We start from the raw sequence: 22,481 nt of genomic DNA on the forward strand, positions 1-22,481 counted from the left end.
CTCACAAATGAAAGCACCGCTCCCTGTGGTCCTCGAAGTGCCACTTGGTCTCCTTGTGTGTAACAGCTACCCTGGGGTAGACCCTGGAAACCACGGGGGTCACGCTGTGGTCGTCATCGCGTTGTCTCTACCCACCGTGAACCTAGGGACGAGGACTAGCTCTGCTGCTCGCAGCTCACACGGCTGGCACAGAGGAGGCGTCGGCTCTGTACGTGGGCGTCAGCCTGAGTTAAGAGATCGCCGCACGGCTGGCCAGACAGAAGGGTCGAACGTATCTTGCCAGCCAGAGCTGTGAGCAAGCGGCATGGCCTTGAGGCGTGGTGAAAGGAATGGTGTGCGCAGACGCACAGGGGACAGGGCTTGGGTGTGTGGAGGAGGGCCGAGGGGGCGGTCGCCCTGTCAGGTCTCACATGGTTCCCGCTAACTCGTGCCACCGTGTCTGTCCCGTGCATAGTGCCGTGTCACACTCCGGGGGAAGCAGATTGATTTCTGGTGTTTTTTTCTTTTTAAAGAATTGTTTCTGTTATTTTATTTATTCATCCATTTATTTTAATTTGACTAACAGAGACAGAGAGAGAAGTGAGAAAGCAGGCCACCTGGTCCAGGACTCGAACCGTGGTCAACCATTTGGGAGTGTCTGGTGCCTTAACCACCATGTCACCTGCCCCCTTTTAAAAAAATTTTAACTTTTATTTATTCATTAATTTATTTTAATATGACACAGTGAGAGAGAGAGATAGAAAGTGAGAAAGCAGGGATGTCCAGTTCTTGATATTGGAATTCTGAGTATTTTAAGTTATAAAAACATGCAAAGAATAGGGACCAGCAGTTAGCATAATGGATATGTCACTGGACTCCCACGTAGTCGACCACGGTTCAAGTCCTGGACCCGGTGGCTTAAACTCATGACGGGCACGTGCGCGTGCATACCCAAGATCCCAAGAGGAGAATGGAGGAGAAGGGATTGTAGCGTGGCCATCCCCCCGGGGTATATATATATATAAAGAATAATATACTTATCTCTTAATTTCCCTGAGTTTAATAATTACTGAAATTTCATTATTTCTCTCTTACTTAAAATGTTTTTTAATAATTATTTTAACTTTATTTATTTATTTTAATTTGACCAGAGAGGGACAGAGAGAGAGAGAGAGAAAGGGAAAGTGAGAAAGCCAGCTGCCAGGTCCGGGACTCCAACCACAGTCAGCCGTGTGGGAGTCCAGCGCCCTTAACCACTGCGCCACCTACTGGCCTCATCTTTTAGTTTATTTTCAAATAAAATTTTAAAAACAATGAATTTAGAGGCAAGTCCCCATTTATGTTCTCGCTCCCCCCAAAAAAAGAAGAAAAATCTTTGTGTGGGAGAAGTAAGGGGCTAGCAGAAACCTACTTTCTAGAAGGTTCTAGAAGCGTGGCCTTCCTGTCCCGGGGAGAGTTTGAACAGCCCTGGGAGAAGCCCAGCTGTCTCAGTCAGGTGCTTCTGGACAGAGACGGCAGGGCTCTGGGGTGACCACCTGGGGTTGTCCACTGCCCTGATAGGAGCAGAGAAGGCACGAAGCCAAGCCAGGTGCAGTGGGAGCACCCGTGGCTTCAGCTGCACAAGAGGCCATGTTGTACTTCGTTGACTTCATTTATGCCATTGGGTCTTGTTTCTTCTGGGGTATCTTTCTCTTCTGTGCAACCTCCTCATCTGGTTTAGGGACAGCTTGCTCCTTTTCAGTGAGGATCAACTCGATGTGGCGGGGAGCCCCCGAGTGGGTTAATCCGCCCGTGCGCACTGTAAGTGCAGCGGTGCATCTTGGGTGCCTCGTTCACCCGAGTATGCCCGTGACCAGAGTCTCCATGTAACCCCTTACGTTCCGCACTGCCCTCTGCACTTTTAAGCACGTGCAGCAAAAATTCAGCACTCTTTCTGGGCCACCGACCCCGGGTCCAACCCCGCCGTTTGGCCTGGGCACATCTGCCAGCTCCACATGGTAACGGCAGAATGGCACACCCGGCTTCCGTGAAGTGACGTCTCTCAGTTACTTGGTGGCTTTTCGGACAGGTATACCCACGATGGCCTGGGCAGTTTCGGGGATGTCCTTAGAGTGAACACGAAGGTTTGACCCCCTTGACTTGCATGACTCTGTGGGGTTCTCTGGGTCCGGTGAATGGTGGACCGTTTTCAAAGATCACCTCAGGCTGCTTATGAGACCAGTGACCCTGCTTCTAACAAACAGGTAGCTAGAGAGAACAAGGTACCTACCCACAGGTACAAAGAAATGCAAGAAACGTGGCAGGTCCGCGTTTTCAGAAGACAGAGGGCAGGTGCTGTGCAGGTGCAGCCCGGGCACGTGGCACCTTCCCTCCCCCAGGCCCATCCCTGTAAGCCAGAGGCTGGGGCTGGGGCTGGAGCGCTCAGGGGCCGTGGGAAGTGGAGGTAGGCAGATGCCTCCTCCCTCTGGCACTGGGCTGGGTGCAAGGCCGAGGCCAGGGCAAATCTTGCAGTAGCTTGCGGGTTCCCCCACCGGCCAGCTGTCTCTGCAGCTGTGCTCTGCAGCCCGGGTTCTGGCAGGTTTTCCGCTGTTTGTCCTGACCCAGGTGGCAGCAGAGCTTCTGGACTCTGGGCTGCAGCTGCCAGTGTGAAGGGAAGGCTCGAGGTGCTGCTTCACATTTGCTTCCGCTCTAGGCTTGGCTTGGAGGCACCTGATTGCCTGTATGAAATCCCTTTGTGTCTGAAATCCTGCAGTGGTTTCTGTTTCCCTGACGGAGCCATCCTTGGTGTAAGTGGGAGTTAATAAAACATGCATGCAGAAGTCTGTTCATTTCCCTCTTGACAGAGTGCCAGTGTGCACAGTGCGGGGCAGGGGAGAAGCACCCTTGGCAGTCTCATCACACCATGACCCCCTTCCCCAGCCCTCCCGCTCGTCAGGGTCTTGGGCAAGCGCGTGTGTGCCTGGTGTGTTTTAGGTCAGCCACGCCAGGGATCCGACCCGGGTCAACCCTTGTGGCTTCCAGCACTGCCATTCAGTTTGTTGCCAACTGCCCCACTGAGGCTGGGCCAGGTGTGTGTGTGTTTACTATGGGGCGTGTGCACTTGCTAGAGAGAGACAGAGACAGAGAAAGTGAAAAGACATCCTGAGGGATGCCGGTGCCGCTGGCCCTGGGGCTGGAACTGCGTCGTCGACTGTGTGGGATCCAGCCACCTTAGCACCACACCGCTGGCTGGCCTGACACGTGGAACAGTTTCCGCTTGTTGGTTTTTCTGTAGGGCATGTGTGCCTGCTGGAGAGAGGCAGAGCGAGACAGTGAGAAGTTGCCCCGCCCCCTGGGGGTGTGGCCATGCCACAGCCTTTTCTCCTTTCCCTTCTTGGGATCTCAGCCATAGATACACACACACTGCAGTGATGTTCAAACCTCCGGGCTCGGGACCTAAACCACTCGTCCAGCCATATGGGATCCAGCCACCTTAACCCCCATGTCACTTGCTGGCCCAAAATGTATAAAAAAATTTTTTTTGGAGAGGTTTTTGCTTTGGGGTGCGTGCACTCACCAGAAAGACAGAGAGAGACTAATCACCCCCCGGCGGTGGATGGCCATGCCGCAATCCCTTCTCCTCCATTCTCCTCTCAGGATCTTGGGCACACATGCACATGCGCCTGGCATGAGTTTAAGCCACCAGGTCCGGGACTCGAACTGCGGTCAACTACATGGGAGTCCAGCGACATAGCCATTACGCCAACTGCTGGTCCCAAATGTGTACAGTTTTTCATGCAGACGTATTTATGCCTTTAAGAGACATACATTACAGAGACCCGAATCTACATAGACAGGAGGTCTCCGCTGGGAAGACTCCTGTGGGAGAGCTGCTGCCCACACGGGTCTGCATCTCCAGCCAGAGTCTCCGGGGGCGTTTATGGGAACCCGGCGAGTCGATGGTGGGGCTGGAGCACACAGTCCCGAGGCTGAGAGGGCTCACCTTACCAGCATCAGGCTTACTGTAAAGCTGGCTCGTGAGGCAGAAGCTGTCAGAAACAGACCCTGGAGCCCTGAGAGTTGGCAGAGGCAGTTACAGACCCTGAGCAGGCGGCAGGCCAGGCGTGTATGCGCAGTGCAAGGCAGCTGGAAAGCAGCAAAACTGGGTCCCTAACTCAGCACGCCGGAAGTCAGTTTCAGGTAAATTTAAGAAAATCTTCCAGAAGACCGCAAGGGCTTGATAGGGAAGATTGATTGATTGATTGATTGACTTACTTACCATAGGAGGCATGAGTTTGCCAGAGACTGAGAAAAAGAAAGTAAGAAATCACCTCCCCCAGCCCGGGGAGATGGCCACACTGCAGTCCCTTCCCCTCTTGGGATTTTGGGCACAGACACACACACATTTAGTGTATTTTTTAGGCCTCCAGATCTGGGACTTGAGCTGTGGAGTTGGTCATGAGGGGTCCAGTGCCTTAACCACCTTGCTACCTGCTGGCCCAGTACTTCCTTTTAATCACAAAGAAAAAAAAATAGCTCTAAAATAAAAATAGGGACCAGAGGCCAGCAGGTGGCATGGTGGTTAGGGGTGCTTGATTCCCACATGGCTGACCGTGGTTCAAGTCCCAGACCTGGTGGCTTGAAAATCATACCAGTTACATAATTCGTACGTGCCCAGAGTCCCAGGAGGAGAACGGAGGAGAAGGGACTGCAATGTGGCCATCCCCCAAGGGGGTGTCTTCTCACTTCCCCTCTCTCTTTCTCTGTTTCTCTGGTAAGTATATGTACTCTGTGCAAAACCTCAAAGAAAAAAGAACATGGGGCCAGGCAGCACAGTGGTTCAACACGGCTCTCGGAAGCTGACCCACGTGGGAAGGTCCCAGATCCGTGTCCAGAGACCTCCCTGAGTTCACCAGGGCGGTGGGCTTCCTGAGGCCAGCTAGATCGTGGCATCGAGACACTTTGGGGGTGTTGTCTCCTGTTCACAGAGGAAACAAAAAACACGTGAGTGCCAGCAGATGGTGTGGCGGTTACGTTGCCGGGCTCCCACATAGCTGACCACGGTTCAAATCCCAGACCCGGTGGCTTGAAAATCACACTGGGTGCATATGCCCACCCAAAATCCTGAGAGGAGAAGGGAGAAGAAGGGATTGTGGTGTGGCCTCCTCACCCTGGGGGGTGATTTCTCACTCTCTCCGGTGAGCTCACGTGTGCTCTTTTTGCCTAAGTGCTCCAGTGTGCACTTAGGCAAAAACTAATTTAAAAAAAAAAAAAAAAGAAAGAGGGACCAGCAGTTAGCGTAATGGCTATGTCACTGGACTCCCATGTAGTCGGCCACGGTTCGCGTCCCGGACCTGGTGGCTTAAAACTCATGCCGGGTGCGTGTGCGTGCGTGCCCAAGATCCCAAGAGGAGAATGGAGGAGAAGGGACTGCGGCGTGGCCATCCCCCCTGGGGGGTGATTTCTTGCTTTCTGTCTCTATGTCTCTCTCTGTCTGTCTGGTGAGCGCATGCACCCTATAACAAAAAAAAAAAAAAAAAGAAAGAAAGGTGAAAAAGCCAAGCCACAGAGTGGGGAAAAGTTGTGTATATATTTATATACATTTAAACATTTATTATCTATTTATTTGTTATGATTTTCAAGCCACTAGGTCTGGAACTTGAACCACTGTCAGCCATGTGGGAATCCAGCTCCTTACTCACCAACCACCTGCTGGCCCTATGGGAAAAGATATTTTTAACAATTGTAGCCTAAAAGGATAATAATTTGGCATATATAAAAGCCTCCTACGGATAGACAGGAGACTTAGACATTCCATAGAAAAATGAACAGGAGTGGCAATTAAACATAGGAGGAAATATCCAGCTTCCTAAGTATTCTGCGACTGTATGTGAGAGCGTATTTTCCAGATGCTTAGACTGTCAGAAATGAACATGGCTGACAAGCCCAGTGCTGGAGAGGATGCGGATGGCTCGGAGGTCTGACCGCCTACTGCTGGGAGAACATAAAAGGGCCCGTCCACTTCGGAAGACCAGCGTCACTCCTGCGAAGCTGAACGTCCCCCTGTCTGTGGTCACGGGTTTCCATTTGGGGAAGCTCTAGAGAAATTCCGCAGGGTGGTTTGTACTAACCTGCATCGTGTAACCCACCCGGTGTCTGTGCTCATGGAAATAAGCCAGTCACAGAAGACAAGTACTGTCTGGCCCACTCACACGGGTACTTAGAGCAGTCACATGAGTAGAGACAGGAGGTCGCATGGTGAGTGCAGGGCCTCGGGGAGAGAGCGTGGGGGGCTGGTGAGTGAGGGGTACGGGCAGCCGCTGGGGAAGGTGAGGTTGGAGAGATGGGTGGTTGCTGAACGGTGGGAACATGCTTATGCCACCGAGTTGTCCACTTGTGAATGGTTCAGTGGCAGACCTTGGGCCAGCCAGTGCTGTGCTGGTCCGCATGGCTGACTGTGTGGTTTGGATCTTGGACCCAGCAGCTTGAAAACCACACTGGTGGGGACCAGCAGATGACATAATGGTTACATTGCTGGACTCGTGCATTGCCAACCATGGTTTGAGACCCAGACCCGGTGCTTGACACTCACACCAGATGTATGTGCGTGCGTACCCAAAATCCTGAAAGGAGAATGGAGAAGGGGTCGCGGCATGGCCATCCCCAGAGGAGTGGTTTCTCTCTGTCTTTCTCTGTCTCCCCGGTGAGTGCACGCGCCCTATAGCAAAAATCTCTCTCTTAAAAAAGAAAAAAAGGAAAACACAGGTGTGTGTGCGTGACTATGCATGGCCATCCCACTTAGGGGCTGATTTCTCCCTCTCCCTCTCTGCCTGTCTCCAGTGAGTGCATGTACCCTATATCAAGCTTAAAAAAATTTTTTTGGAGAGGTTTTTGCTATAGGGCACGTGTGCTTGCCAGAAAGACAAAGACAGAGAGACAGAAAGCTAGAAACCACCCCCTGAGGGAGATGGCTACACTGCAATCCCTTCTCTTCTCAGAATCTTGGGCACGCATGTGCACATACCTGGCGTGAGTTTAAGCCACCAGATCTGGGACTCAAACCACGGTCGACTACATGGGAGTCCAGTGACGCAGCCATTATGCCAACTGCTGGTCCCATCAAGCTTTTTTTTAGAGAGAAATTTTTTGCTGTAGGGCACATTCACTCACTGGAAAGACAGAGAGACAGAGACAGGAAGTGAGAAATCACACACACACACACACACCCCGCCCCAGGGAGAATGGCCATGTCACAATCCCTTCTCTTTCATTCTCTTGGAATTTTAGGCACACACACACACATAAGCCCAGTGTGAGCTTCAAGCTTCCGGGTTCAGTCCTTGAACTGTGGTCGGCCGCATGGGAGTCCAGCAATGTAACCGCTATGCCATCTGCTGGTCCCTCAATCTTTAAAGAGAAAAAAATGAATTAAAGTGAATTTTTTAAAAAAGAATTATTTAACTTTTATTTATTATTAGTTTAATTTGCCCAGAGAGAGAGAAAGGGAAAATGAGAAAGCAAGCCTGCAGGTCCCGGGTCGAACCATGTCAGTCACGTGAGAGTCCAGCACCTTAACCGCTCCTACGCGTGGCAGCCACAGAAAGGCAAATCTTGGTACAGCTTTTTTTTTTTTTTTCTTTAGAATTATTTATATTTATTTAAATTGTCATTATTACTATTTTTAAAAATCTGACCAAAGAGAGAGTAAGGGAAAATGAGAAAACAAGCCACCAGGTCCAGGATTCCCACCAAGGTCAGCCATGTGGGAGTCTAGTACCTCAACCACTGTGCCACCTGCCAGCCCCAAGTTAACTTTGTTTTGTTTTGTTTTTATTCTAAGTGTTGCTATAACGTGCATGCACTTGCCCAAGAGAGACAGAGAGGGAGAAATAAAGATGGAAAGTGAGATGTCACCTCCCAGAGGGATGGCCATGCTGTAGTCCCTTTCCCTCCGTTCTCGCCTTGAGATTTCGGGCATGCATGCGCTTGAGCCCAGTGTGATTTTCAAGCCACCAGGTCCAGGGGCCCAGCCATGTGAGGTCCAACTGTCTTAAATCCCATACCACCTACTAGCCCAGTTACTGATATTTTACCATAGTCAAATATGTGGGTATTACAAAAAGTTAATGGAGGTACCAGCAGATGGCATAATGGCTATGTCGCTGGACTCCCATGTAGTCGACCACGGTTCAAGTCCTGGACCCGGTGGCTTAAACTCATGCCTGGTGCGTGTGCGTGCGTGCCCAAGATCCCGAGAGGAGAATGGAGGAGAAGGGATTGCGGCGTGGCCATCCTCCCTGCGGGGTGATTTCTCGCTTTCTCTCTGTCTCTCTCTTTCTAGTGAGCGCACGCGCCCATAGCAAAAACCTCTAAAAAAAATGCAAATAAGTTTCAAAAGTCATAACTATATAAAACCGTATTCCTAGAAGCTGCTTCCTGTCTCTGTATCTTGTTGCCACTCACATCCTGTACTTTCTCATTTGATTAGCTCCTAGCTTATCTTTTCCCTTTTTCCCTTTTTTTAAAAAAAATTTATTATGGGAAATGGCAGAGGGTGAGAGGTATGGAATCCAGGGGGAGGGGAGAAACAAAATACGTAAGAAGCCAGAAATGGGAAATTGTTGACGATAACACATATAATAATATCCTTGATTGAGCCGATATACAGTGTATTCTGGATGGAAAATATCTCAATTTGTACACTATAATGATAGACAGTGAATGAATGTAAGTGAATAATTTTTTAAGTATTTTATTTAACATTATTTGTTCATTTATTTTAATTTGACCAGAGAGGGAGAGAGAAGAGGAAGTGAGAAAGCAAGCCGCCAGGTCTGGGACTTGAACAGTGTCAGCCACGTGGGCTTCCAGCCCTCCTAACCACCACGCCACCTGCCGGCCCAATAAATTTGAAGTTAAAAAGAAGAAAGAGAAGGACTTTGCGCGCTCTGTTAATTCAGAGAGAGCTTTCTCGTTCTGTTTTATAGCTCTCCATCCTCCACTCTAGGGACCTACCTTCCTTTTTGTTTTTGAGAGAAATTTAGGGCAGGTGCGCTTGCTGGAGAGACAGTCAGAAAGCGAGAAGTCATCCTCTGGGTGGGTAATCACGCTGCAATCCCATCTCCATTCTCCCCTAGGATTTCGGGCATGGACACGCACGCACGCACATGCTCACACACGCCCAGGGAGAGTTTTAAGCTGCCGGGTCCGGGATTAGACCTGCAGCCAACCACGTGGGAGTCCAGTGATGTAAGCATTACGCCATCTGCTGTCTCTTGCTCATTTCCTCAGTGTTGCAGTTTCCCGGCTTCAGGCAAAACCCATTGGTTTTCCAAAAATAACTAGCTGGTCCCGTCCCCTCCCCTCCTGCTGCACTCCAGCGGGCGGCACCCACTCACCCTGGCCTCCAGCCCATGCGGCTGAGCAGCAGTCTCTGTCACTGTCACCTGCTCATCTCTTCCCTGTTCCCTGCCCTAGATCCAGCTCTTTGCTTGTCAGCAGTTTGACCAGGTACGCTCTTAGTTTGGGGACGAGGCCAAGATTCCAGGTGGAATCACAGGTCCTGCCCGGTCGAGCAGACACAAGGGATATGTAGGGATTTAGCCACTCCCCAGCTGGTCCTCAAGCCTGTCCCAGATGTGCCAGCCTGTCCCCATTGCTCAAGCAGGTCCCTCTCCCTGCCCCCGCTGCCCACCTCACCCGGCCATCCCTAGGACCCTCCCATGGCTCTGCTCTCCAGCAAGTGCTCAGAAGGCCTGTCGGTGAGCCACTCTGCCTGCCCCACGGGGGCCTGCTGTGACCCCTGCATCAGAGCCACATGGCTGTCCGCCATCTCTCCCTGGAGCGTTGGGTGCTGCAGTGGCCTCGCTCAGGCATGGGACAGTATGCGCCTGCCCCAGAGAGCCGACTGTCCCCAGCAGATGTTCGCAGGGAGCAGCCACCACAGGAGGCTCGTTGGAGCGCGGTGACTGTCCCGCACTGTCAGTAACAGCAGCGAGGTGGTGAGATTCCGTGTCCAGCCAGCCGAGACCAGGCGGACTGTGGTATGAAGACCGTCCAGGGCTGCCCCACTCTCCCATGAAATAAATAAACTTTAAGGAGAATATGGAAAGTTGTTTATGGTCTCAACGTTTACAGAGCAAGTTACAGAATAGAGTGTGTGGGGACCAGCAAGTGGCATAACGGTTATGTAGCTGAGCTCCCATGTAGTCGACCATGTCCTCACGCTGGGTGTGTGTGCATACGTTCCCCAAATCCCTAAAGGAGAGTGGAGGAGGGACTGATGTGGCCATCCCCACTTGGGGGTGATTTCTCACTTTCTGTCTCTCCAGCAAGTGCATGCGCCCTATAGCAAAAAAACAAAAACACCTCTCAAAAAAAAGTGTCTGATGGGATCCCAGTATTCTTAAGGATTTGTGTAGGAAAAAAACAAAACAGTAACGGTGTGTAAGTTTTCTTTTCAGACTTTCCTGTTTCTCAAATATTTCACATTGACAGGGCCGGCAGGAGGCATGGTGGTTAAGGCACTGGACTCCCACATGGCTGACTAGGGTTAGAATCCTAGGCCTGGCCGCTTGCTTCCTAACTTTTCCTCTCTGTCTCTGGTCAAATTAAAAAAAATAATAATAATAATAAATTAAATAAGTCTTTAAAAGAATTTCACATTGAGCATTGAGCTGGTATTTATATTGAGCCCATGATATCAGGCTGCAGGAACTTTGGTCTTGGGACTGGCTGCCCACGAGCAGTACGGAGGGACCTCCGTGCTAGGCCAGCAGGGGGAGCAGACCCCCTTCTAGCTGGCTGCACTGCGCGGCATCTGTCTGTCTGCAGCCACAGACCAAGCTCGTCCATCTAAGCGGACCTTGCCTTGAGCGCCTTCGCTGTCTGTCAGGACACTGTAGCCCGAGCGGGAGGCGGGCGTGGCCTTGGGTACATCAGCTCACTCCTGAGCTCACCTCCCACGCTGGGACACTGGGACGGGAGGGGCCTGGTCCTCATCAGGGCGGTGGAGGACTCCACAGAGAGGCTGTTTGTGCAAGGACCTACCTGCCCGCTGTCATTAGCTCATGCCACATAAAGCTACACTTCTCCCTCGTCTTTGGCTTCCTGTGTCACACCTCCTGTCACGCATTGAGGCCTGCTGCATGCCTGCGTGTATGCCAGGCACCAAGCAGCCAGTCAGGAGCAGACTGAGCCCTGGCTGGAGGCTGTCGCAGCCTTGGGGGCTGGGCAGGTGGACAGACAGGCAGCCCAGGCCCAGGCCCAGGCCCAGGGATGAGTGGTGCGGACAGAAGAGCGTTGCACGCAGTGGGTTCCCCTCTCACACAGCAGGAGCTGGGCGAGAGCAGGGGGAAGACCTGTAAGTCCCCATGACTGACCCTTTGGTGTGCTATTAGAAGCCTGTTAGAGAATTCAAAGAAGAAAATTACCCCATTTCATAAGAGTAAATGTGTCAAAGGGAGACTGCCAAAACTTATTTAATTTTATTTGTATTTTTATTTTTTTGCCACAGGGCACGTGCTCTTGGCAGAGAGACCAAGAGAGGGAAAGTGAGAAGTCACCCCCCGGGGGGTTGGCCATGTGGCAGTTCCTTCTCCTCCAGTCTCCTCTCAGGGTTTGGAGCACGCACATACACATGCCCAGAGTGATTTTGAAGCCTCCCGGTCTGGGACTCAAACCATGCTCAGCCATGTGGGCGTCCACTGCCTCCACCAGCCCACCACCTGCTGACCCCAACCAAGGCACAATTTCACAGGAAGCGTGAGTGACACTTTTGCAGGAGCAGCAGTGTTTCCAGAGCCCTAAGGAGAACCCGAGTCAGTGAACCTCATCCCTCCACGCATCCCACCTGGCCCTTCCGGGCCCAGCTACGCCGGTCCAGGCTGTGGTTCGGCTCGACGCCAGCAGGAGAGCTGCCCGAGGCTGCCCGAGGGCTCAGCGCCTTCTCCTTTTGCTTTCAGAAGTGACCGGGGAGGCACGTCTCTACCATGGGAAGGAAGCTGTGGATCCGCGGCAGGGACGGGCCCGAGGAGGCGACCCCACGCACTTCCACACGGTGAACATGGCGCAGCCCGTCCGCTTCAGCAGTAAGTTGCAGACCTGCTCCGACCCTGACACTTGGGAGCCGTGGTCCCCCGAGGGTGCCGTCTGGCTGGGTCCAGGCTGCCCCAGGGCCACTCTGCTGCAGGACGAGGTCGTCTCCTGAAACGGCCCGTGTCGGGGTGGGAGGCCAGGGGTGTGGCCACCTGCTCCAGACCACCAGCTCCCGAGTGGTGAAGCGTGGCTCGAACCCTGGCTTCGGAGTCAGCCTGCTCGTCCCCGCGAGACGACTGCCTTCCAGGGCTGTCAGCACTGCAGTGCCTCTGGGAATCCCGTGGTCCTCTCGTTTCCTGTTAGACATGGAGACACTGCGTCCGAGAGGTCAGGTGCAGCCGACCTGTGAGTTTGTTCAGCTCTGGATTCGTGAAGTTCTCAATGAGTTACCTCTGACGTTCATTCTGAGCTTAGGGCGGGAGAAGCCTGAGCAGGCGTGTCAGGACGCACTGGGGAGACAGTGTGGCAGCTGTGGGGACAGGGAGAGCCGACCCTCACTGTGGCTGCTGTGGTGCTTAAGGACCCGTTTGCCATGTCAGTGACCGGCCCGGAGACAGGGCACTGCGCTCCTCCCAGCGTCCGTTACTGCGCCTGCAGCGTCCACACTGCCCACGCCTGCAGCGGTGCTGACTGCTGGCAGCCCCAGCTGGGTACTCAGACTGCAGCGGGCCCTGCCTGGACTGTGAGCGGGGAAGGGCCTGGGAAGTCACCTGCCCGCGAGGCCCCGCTCCCCCTGGACCCTGATGGAACCTCCTTTCTTGTCTGCTGAGGAAGTGAGCAGTGGTGTGGGCCGTCTGTCCTCTGAGCCCTGATGCTGCCTTGCCCCACAGCAGCTGTGACTCCCAGGAGTTCTCGCAGTGGGAGGGTGTCACAGGTCATACAGCTGGGAGGGGCAGCCCTGGGAGGTGGCCCCCTGGGTCCTGACACCGCCCAGCTCCACTGTGAGCAGGGACCGCGTCCACCTAGGCGATAATTCCACAGAGCGAAACACAGCAGCAATGCGGCAGTGACGAGGAATCCTTCCTGAGCCAGCCGGCTCCCCTCGCGGGTTTCCCGTGGGCGGTTCTGAGATGAGAAGGCGCCCGCCGCTGCTGCTGCTCCGTGTTTGTCTCTGAGCCAGACAGGACCACCTGCCGGGAGCGGGGCTGGGACGTGCCCACCTGGGCGGGCAGGTGTGGTTCACTGGCACCTTTCTGTTGAGAGCTGGGTCCTTGCCTAGAGGGCTGTCCTGCCCTCGGTCTTACCAGGCCCTCGGGGACAGCTGCCGCGGGACAGGCCGGAGCCGCCCTTCTTTCCCTGTGTCCTGCGCCTTTGTTGGGAAGTCTCACGCGCACACGCGCCAACAGACGCGGGCAGCGTACGTCTCTGGGGGATTTCGCTCATTCTGTAGGGCGTAGGTGCATTCCCAATTTTCATTTCCCCTCCCCCCCACAACTGGCGTCCCTAAAGTCTGGGAGTCCTCTCCGGTGTACCGAGAGGAGGTACCCCAACATCCCAGGGTCATAGACTCCACAGCACAGGGTCGATGTGACCTGAGTGAGCCGAACGGGGCCAGGCCTTCCCGTGCCCAGGGCTGGGTTGACAGAGTGCCCTGTGAGAAGACTGGCCAGTCTTGGGGAGACTCCTGCCCCAGCTGGCTCCCCAGCCTTGTCAGGCACCTTCTTATTTGTGGGAGTCCTCAGAGCCTCCCCACTCTGATCTGCCAGGCTGCCGTTTTAGGGGAGCACTGTCTAGCACACTCCTGCAAATGTCTGTGGGAACAGAAAAGGAGGGCGAGGAACCCGCTCAGAAAGTGGTGGGCTGGCAGGAGAGGCCAGGAGAGCCAGCGTCAGGGAAGTGTGGACCGGGCAGGGGTGTCCCCACTCACCCCACCAGGGCTGGTCAGGGGTATTCCCGCTCACCCCACCAGGGCCAGGCTGGGGGTGTCCCCGCTCACCCCACCAGGGCCAGGCAGGGGGTGTCCCCGCTCACCCCACCAGGGCCAGGCAGGGGGTGTCCCCGCTCACCCCACCAGGGCCAGGCAGGGGGTGTCCCCGCTCACCCCACCAGGGCCAGGCAGGGGGTGTCCCCGCTCACCCCACCAGGGCCAGGCAGGGGGTGTCCCCGCTCACCCCACCAGGGCCAGGCAGGGGGTGTCCCCGCTCACCCCACCAGGGCCAGGCAGGGGGTGTCCCCGCTCACCCCACCAGGGCCAGGCAGGGGGTGTCCCCGCTCACCCCACCAGGGCCAGGCAGGGGGTGTCCCCGCTCACCCCACCAGGGCCAGGCAGGGGGTGTCCCCGCTCACCCCACCAGGGCCAGGCAGGGGGTGTCCCCGCTCACCCCACCAGGGCCAGGCAGGGGGTGTCCCCGCTCACCCCACCAGGGCCAGGCAGGGGGTGTCCCCGCTCACCCCACCAGGGCCAGGCAGGGGGTGTCCCCGCTCACCCCACCAGGGCCAGGCAGGGGGTGTCCCCGCTCACCCCACCAGGGCCAGGCAGGGGGTGTCCCCGCTCACCCCACCAGGGCCAGGCAGGGGGTGTCCCCGCTCACCCCACCAGGGCCAGGCAGGGGGTGTCCCCGCTCACCCCACCAGGGCCAGGCAGGGGGTGTCCCCGCTCACCCCACCAGGGCCAGGCAGGGGGTGTCCCCGCTCACCCCACCAGGGCCAGGCAGGGGGTGTCCCCGCTCACCCCACCAGGGCCAGGCAGGGGGTGTCCCCGCTCACCCCACCAGGGCCAGGCAGGGGGTGTCCCCGCTCACCCCACCAGGGCCAGGCAGGGGGTGTCCCCGCTCACCCCACCAGGGCCAGGCAGGGGGTGTCCCCGCTCACCCCACCAGGGCCAGGCAGGGGGTGTCCCCGCTCACCCCACCAGGGCCAGGCAGGGGGTGTCCCCGCTCACCCCACCAGGGCCAGGCAGGGGGTGTCCCCGCTCACCCCACCAGGGCCAGGCAGGGGGTGTCCCCGCTCACCCCACCAGGGCCAGGCAGGGGGTGTCCCCGCTCACCCCACCAGGGCCAGGCAGGGGGTGTCCCCGCTCACCCCACCAGGGCCAGGCAGGGGGTGTCCCCGCTCACCCCACCAGGGCCAGGCAGGGGGTGTCCCCGCTCACCCCACCAGGGCCAGGCAGGGGGTGTCCCCGCTCACCCCACCAGGGCCAGGCAGGGGGTGTCCCCGCTCACCCCACCAGGGCCAGGCAGGGGGTGTCCCCGCTCACCCCACCAGGGCCAGGCAGGGGGTGTCCCCGCTCACCCCACCAGGGCCAGGCAGGGGGTGTCCCCGCTCACCCCACCAGGGCCAGGCAGGGGGTGTCCCCGCTCACCCCACCAGGGCCAGGCAGGGGGTGTCCCCGCTCACCCCACCAGGGCCAGGCAGGGGGTGTCCCCGCTCACCCCACCAGGGCCAGGCAGGGGGTGTCCCCGCTCACCCCACCAGGGCCAGGCAGGGGGTGTCCCCGCTCACCCCACCAGGGCCAGGCAGGGGGTGTCCCCGCTCACCCCACCAGGGCCAGGCAGGGGGTGTCCCCGCTCACCCCACCAGGGCCAGGCAGGGGGTGTCCCCGCTCACCCCACCAGGGCCAGGCAGGGGGTGTCCCCGCTCACCCCACCAGGGCCAGGCAGGGGGTGTCCCCGCTCACCCCACCAGGGCCAGGCAGGGGGTGTCCCCGCTCACCCCACCAGGGCCAGGCAGGGGGTGTCCCCGCTCACCCCACCAGGGCCAGGCAGGGGGTGTCCCCGCTCACCCCACCAGGGCCAGGCAGGGGGTGTCCCCGCTCACCCCACCAGGGCCAGGCAGGGGGTGTCCCCGCTCACCCCACCAGGGCCAGGCAGGGGGTGTCCCCGCTCACCCCACCAGGGCCAGGCAGGGGGTGTCCCCGCTCACCCCACCAGGGCCAGGCAGGGGGTGTCCCCGCTCACCCCACCAGGGCCAGGCAGGGGGTGTCCCCGCTCACCCCACCAGGGCCAGGCAGGGGGTGTCCCCGCTCACCCCACCAGGGCCAGGCAGGGGGTGTCCCCGCTCACCCCACCAGGGCCAGGCAGGGGGTGTCCCCGCTCACCCCACCAGGGCCAGGCAGGGGGTGTCCCCGCTCACCCCACCAGGGCCAGGCAGGGGGTGTCCCCGCTCACCCCACCAGGGCCAGGCAGGGGGTGTCCCCGCTCACCCCACCAGGGCCAGGCAGGGGGTGTCCCCGCTCACCCCACCAGGGCCAGGCAGGGGGTGTCCCCGCTCACCCCACCAGGGCCAGGCAGGGGGTGTCCCCGCTCACCCCACCAGGGCCAGGCAGGGGGTGTCCCCGCTCACCCCACCAGGGCCAGGCAGGGGGTGTCCCCGCTCACCCCACCAGGGCCAGGCAGGGGGTGTCCCCGCTCACCCCACCAGGGCCAGGCAGGGGGTGTCCCCGCTCACCCCACCAGGGCCAGGCAGGGGGTGTCCCCGCTCACCCCACCAGGGCCAGGCAGGGGGTGTCCCCGCTCACCCCACCAGGGCCAGGCAGGGGGTGTCCCCGCTCACCCCACCAGGGCCAGGCAGGGGGTGTCCCCGCTCACCCCACCAGGGCCGGGCAGGGGTCTGCATGCCGAGCGGTGCGTCTCGTCGGTCAGGCTCAGTCAGACTGAAAGCCGTTCATGGAACTGAATTCGGCAGTCACTCCGTTTTGTTTCTTCTTAGTCTTTTTCTATGGGCGTGCACACGAGAGAGGGAGAGAGAAACCACCACCCCCAGGGGGATGGCTGCACAGCAGTCTCTACTCCTCTTGGGATTTTGGGTCCCCACACATGTACCCAGTGTGATTTTCAGGCCAGCAGGTGCGGGACTTGAACCACGCAGCCTCCCAAGTAGGATCCAGCATCTTAGCCTCCATGCCACCTGCTAGTCTAGCTGTCTTTTTTACACCGAGTAAATTAATAGACCATATAGAAGTGGGAGGAGCCACTGAGCATATTTGTGTCTTATATCGAACCTGCATTTTCAAGAGACGGGCCTTTCCGCAAAGGTGTGACTTAGCAGTGGAGTTTTCCCCTCGAGCCTCAGTTTCCCCACTTCTCGGGCATCTCTGAGGAGTGCCTGTCTCATGCAGCGTGCAGGATTTGGCTTCTGGAGTCGGGATCCTAATTTGGGGGACGACGCCCCTTCTGTCCTTCATGTTTCCTAGGGAAGTGCCCGACAGGGTGGCACCACTATGAGGGCACGGCCAGCTGCTACCGCGTCTACCTGAGCGGGGAGAACTACTGGGACGCCGCGCAGACCTGCCAGCGCGTGAACGGCTCGCTGGCCACCTTCTCCACCGACCAGGAGCTGCGCTTCGTCCTGGCCCAGGAGTGGGACCAGCCCGAGCGCAGCTTTGGTTGGAAGGACCAGCGCAAGTGAGTCCTGGGCTGGGGCCTGCAGGGCCTGGGGGCAGGGTCCAGTGACCGCTGAGCCGTGGCCTCTGACCAGCCGACAGCACGTGGGGCATACCCAGCAGCCAGTGGGCGAGGAAACAGACCTGGGGCTTCGAGTGCGCCTCGAGGTGGGGCAGGGGCATGCAGAGGGGACGGGGACAGGGGACAGGCTCTGCCACCACCCCGTGGGACCTTGGGTCCCTTTCTGTGGCTGTGGATGCTGTTGCTAAGCTTGGGCAGGGGTGCCAGCCTGTGCCAGCAGGGGCCACTCGGTAGGGCTCTGTGGGTCTGTTGTGAGGGGTGTTTGGTGTGGGGGTTCCCTCTGAGAGCGAGCCCTGTCGGCCTGATACCCAGCGCTCCCAGAAGAAACCTCAGGGCCTGGTGGACGTGGGCTCTGGCACACCCAGGACTGGAACTCAGGCTCTGCCCATCGTGGGGAGGTGTGAGAATAGCAGCCACTGCTGCGTCTGCCCAACCAGCACTGGGGCTTTGTCCTGGGCAGGCAGTGCCACCTCTGGAGGTCACTCAGGCTGTGCTGTCCACACCTTGGGGGACAGGTGGCCACCAGTTACTGGCCCCTTTTCCGAAGGAGAGCCCAGCTCTGAGGGAGCGGGGAGTGAGCTGCAGGGCTGAGGCATCCCCACGCCGCACGGGCTGCCGGCCCCCGTCGGAGCACCACGACCTGCACCCCAGGACCCTCCAAAGCTGGGTTGGGCCCTAATTATTGCACCTCGTGTGGTGGTAGCAAATCACGAGACCCTGCTGTTCTGCTGCAGCTACAAAGTGAGGAAAGTGACTGTTCACTCAGCGGTTGTTGTACCGACCCACAAGGAAACGCCTGCGAGTCCGGTAGAGAAGCGAGCGGGAGGGTGCCTGTGCGTGGTGTGGGCTGAGGGGCTACGCTCCCTTGCAGCAGGTGGGCCTGCAGACCGGCCTCTCCAGGGTCAGCGCTGGGAGGCCAGGGTAAGGGACACGGGCTCAGCAGATGCGTGTGGCAGGCAGCCAGGTCCGTGTGTCGGGACCTGCAGTGTGGGCCAGTGTGCTCAGGAGCTGCGGGCCCGGGTGGGCAGGTGCTCAGTGAGAAGCCAGGCACATACTTTTAAAAAATTCATGGAAGGGACCAGCAGTTGGCGTAATGGCTATGTAGCTGGACTCCCATGTGGTTGACTGCAGTTCGAGTCCTGGATCCGGTGGCTTAAACTCACGCCGGGCGTGTGTGTGTGTGTGTGTGTGTGTGTGTGTATGTATGTATGTGTGTGTGCGTGCGTGCCCAAGATCCCGAGAGGAGAATGGAGGAGAAGGGATTGCGGTGCGACCATCTTCCCCGGGGGGGTGATTTCTCGCTTTCTATCTGTCTCTCTGTCTTTCTGGCGAGCGCACGCGCCCTATAGCAAAAACCTCTCCCCCCAAAAGCAATTTTCATGGAAAATGGAATTCAAGAATGAGTCTATTTTGTGCAAGATTGAAATCCATGCATAGTTTTCCAAGACCCCACATCTATCGCAGGATCTGTTTCTTAGCTGAGGCGCAGTCACGTACTGTAAATTCACCCATGAGGTGCGTACACCTCTGTGGCTTAAGCGTTTTCACAGGGTTGTATCATGAGGCCTTCTGCCCACCAAGGCCCAGGCTGGTCTTGCTCACAGCGTGGAAGATCTGATACAGAGAGCCCAAAGCCTGGGCCGCGGACCAGTACTGGTGCCCGGTCTGTGGGGACTCGGGTGCACAGCAGGGAGTGAGCCGTAGGTGGGTGGGCCAGCACAGCTCCATCTGCCTTTACAGCCGCTCCCCATCACTGGCCGCCCGGGCCCCGCCCCGTCAGGTGGGCTGTACCTTAGGCTCTCACACGGGCGTGAACCCTACTGTGAACAGCGCATGCGGGGAGCTGGGTCACACACCCTCAGGAACTCCCCCTCCCACCCCCGTCAGTGGAAAACTTGTCTTCCATGAAACCAAACCCTGTTGCCCGCAAGGTCAGGGACTAACACAGGCTGTTGGACAGGGGTTACCTGAGGTGAGACTTCTGACCTGTGGATTGGTGGTTTCACATCCGAATGCATTGTGTTTTATTATTTTTTTTAAAGAATTACTTTATTTAACTTATTTAATTTTAACCAGAGAGGGACAGAGTGAGGGGTGGGTGGAGAATGAGAAGGCAAGCCGCCAGGTCTGGGACTCGAACCACAGTAGGCCATGTGGGAGTCCAGTCCCTTAGCCATGCCACCTGCTGGCCCCATATATTTTAAAGATTTTTGCCTTCGGGCATGTGCTCTCTCTAAAGAAGGAGAGAAAGAGCGAGAAACCATCCCCCAGAAGATGACCACGCCACAGTCTCTTCTCCATTCTCCTCTCGGGATCTTGGGCATGCACGCACATGTACCCTGCATGAGTTTCAAGCTGCCAAGTTCAGGCCTCAAACCACGGTCAGTCACGTAGTTCAGCGCCTTAGCCAGCACACCACCTGCTGGCCATGTTAATACATTTTATTAAAGGTGAATGTTAAAACTCACTGGTGTTTTAGAAGGTAGTCTGTGGAAGGTCGGTATAACTGTTGCACACACATACGGCGCCCCCCCCCCCCCTGCCACTAAGGCCTGTCTCTGCCTGCAGGCTGTGGGTCGGCTACCAGTACGTCATCACTGGCCGGAACCGCTCCCTGGAAGGTCGCTGGGAGGTGGCGTTCAAAGGTAAGCCTTCCGGGTGTGTCGGGAGTGTTGCTCGGTCTGAAACTGGGGAATCCTAACTCAGGATTGCTGGGGAGTGTCCTTACCCGGTGTTCCTGGCCTGCAAGGGCACCCGCTGTAGGGACGTGGAGAGGAGGGGGCTTCAGATTGTCAGGGGCGCCCGGGGCCAGTGTGCAGCCCCCTGGTCAGGCTCCTCCTGGGGGCCTGGGGCCTTCCAAGGAGCTAGGACCTTGCATCATAAGAATGAGCCTACGAGGTGTCCTGTGACCCAGGCCAGAGAGGGACAGAATGAGTTCTCTGGGACAGAGAAGGTCAGAGCCGGAATCCAGAACTTGATGGAAGCTGCAGGCAGAAGCAGTTAAAATAGGTGTTTATGGGCCAGCCTGCGGCCTGGTGGTTAAGGTGGTGGCTCCCACATGGCCGATCATGTGTGTAAGTCCCAGACCCAGCACTTGGAAACACCTGGGCATGTATGTATGTGTGCCCAAAATCCCAAGAGGAGGGAGAAAAGGAGAAGGGATTGTAGTGTGACCATACCTCATGGGGGTGTCTTCTCATTTCCCTCTGTCTGTCTTCTGTGCACATATGTGTTATTTCAAAGGTTTTATACCGAGTTGCTTGGAAATACCAAGGACTTAGAGTGGGCCTACCGTGTGGTTTCTGTAGGTGTGGCATTAATACCGTGGTTGTGTGATCTTAGGAGACGTGTGCTTGTTCAGGAGAGGGGCCTCCATGGTGGGAGGGGGCGAGCTGGACGGATGGATGCCGTCAGTGCTGAGGCCACGCGGGGATACTTTTCTCTCTACCTTTGTGAAGTTTTAAAGTTTCTTTCTTTCCTGAGAGATAGGCATGGAGAGAGAGGAAGCCTTCCCAGGCCAGCAGGACCGTGGGTGACCATGTGCACCCAGTCTGCAAGGTCGGCCTGGGGACTGGAGCCCGTCCTCCCATGCCCTCGAGCATTACAGAGCTGAGCACACCCACTGCACCTTGGTGGCCTTTTTTTTTTCTTTTTTTTTTTTTTAACATATATTCTATTTTTGATTTGCCAGAAAGTATCGGCCCTCGCTAGAAAGAGAGACGGAGAAGGAGAAAGAGGGAAGCGAGAAAGTACCTCCCCCTGGGGCGTGGTCACATGGCAAGCCCGTCTGCATTTCTCCCTCCTTTCAGGACTTTGGGCACGTACACACAGGTGCCTGGCGTGCTTTTCCAAGCTACTGACTAGGTCCAGGACTCGAGCCGCATGGTTGCCATGTAGGATCCAGATCCCTTAACTACTAGGCTCTGGGCTGACCCCATATTTTAAACATTTTTTCCAACTAAATGACGGGTCCTATATTGTGTCAGATGCCACATGACTGACTGCAGTTGAAACCCTGGCCCCGCAGTTTGAAAAAAATCACTGGGTGCAACAGAGGAAAAGGATTGCAGTCTGGCCAGCCCCACTGAGAGGCCCTTTCTCTCCCTTTCTGTGGCAAGAGCGCACACCCTCGGGCAATTAAAAAAAAAAAACATTAAAACATTTTTTTCACTGCTGCCATTTAAAAAGGTTTCTGCTAAGAAACTGCGGAGTGGAGTGAATGCAGAGCACAGAAGCAAGCCAGTGCAGGCCCAGCTGGCCCCTCTGGTCTCAGAAGGCGTTCTCTCCCAGTTGTAGCCCGAGGCAAAATGAGTGAGCTGGCCCAAGGGGGAAGTTCCGAAAAGACGATGGGAAGTGGATTTTTAAAAAAATAATAATTATTTAAGAGTCTCGAGCTCTAGCTGGCCACCGAGTGTACACGCTCCGGGATCTTCAGTGCTCATGACTGCTTTCTGATTTCTCGCTTTCTATCTCTCTGTCTCTCTCTCTCTTTCTGGCGAGTGCACGTGCCCTATAGCAAAAACCTCCCCCCCCCAAAAAAAAAAAAAGAGATGCAAGAATACTTTTGGCCAAAAATCTCCCCTACAAAGTCACTCAGGATGAATTAAAAGAAGTTCCTCCAGACTCATCTGCGCCACCCGCCTGCCATCATAAGCTGCCATCATGGTGAAGCTCGCTGAGGCTGGTAAAAATCAAGGTGACCCTCCCAAAGGGCTCCTCCTCCAGAGGAGGTAGAAGACTGTGAAGATGAGGAAGTGTCAGAAGATGAAGATGATGGCATTGGAGAAGAGGTTGTCACCCTCAGAACAAAGGTAAGCAGGCTGCCACAGCTCCAGCAAAGGTAGTAGTTTCTCCAGCAAAAAAGCTTGCAGTTGCCAACCTGCCAAGAACGCAGCGGTCACCCCAGGCAAAAAGGCAGCTGCTGTACCGTCCAGGAAGACCGTCACACCAGCCAGAGCCGTCACAGCGCCTGGCAAGAAGGGAGCCACGCCGGGCAAAGCGCTGGTAGCAACTCCTGGTAAGGAA

At 56.8% G+C, this 22,481-nt stretch overlaps 1 protein-coding gene across 1 annotated transcript in view; it reads left to right on the forward strand.

Moving 5' to 3' along the window:
• Nucleotides 1-22,481, forward strand: part of DGCR2 (DiGeorge syndrome critical region gene 2) — an 84,837-nt gene that overhangs the window by 40,044 nt on the left and 22,312 nt on the right. Inside the window, exons 3-5 of the mRNA XM_027772613.1 lie at nt 11,922-12,047; nt 17,186-17,396; nt 20,025-20,101. Coding sequence (XP_027628414.1) covers nt 11,922-12,047; nt 17,186-17,396; nt 20,025-20,101 — 414 coding nt within the window. The remainder of the gene's footprint in view (nt 1-11,921; nt 12,048-17,185; nt 17,397-20,024; nt 20,102-22,481) is intronic.

The sequence above is a fragment of the Tupaia chinensis genome, unplaced genomic scaffold, assembly GCF_000334495.1.
Source record: "Tupaia chinensis unplaced genomic scaffold, TupChi_1.0 Scaffold000287_1, whole genome shotgun sequence".
In the NCBI taxonomy this organism is placed as follows: Eukaryota; Metazoa; Chordata; class Mammalia; order Scandentia; family Tupaiidae; genus Tupaia; species Tupaia belangeri.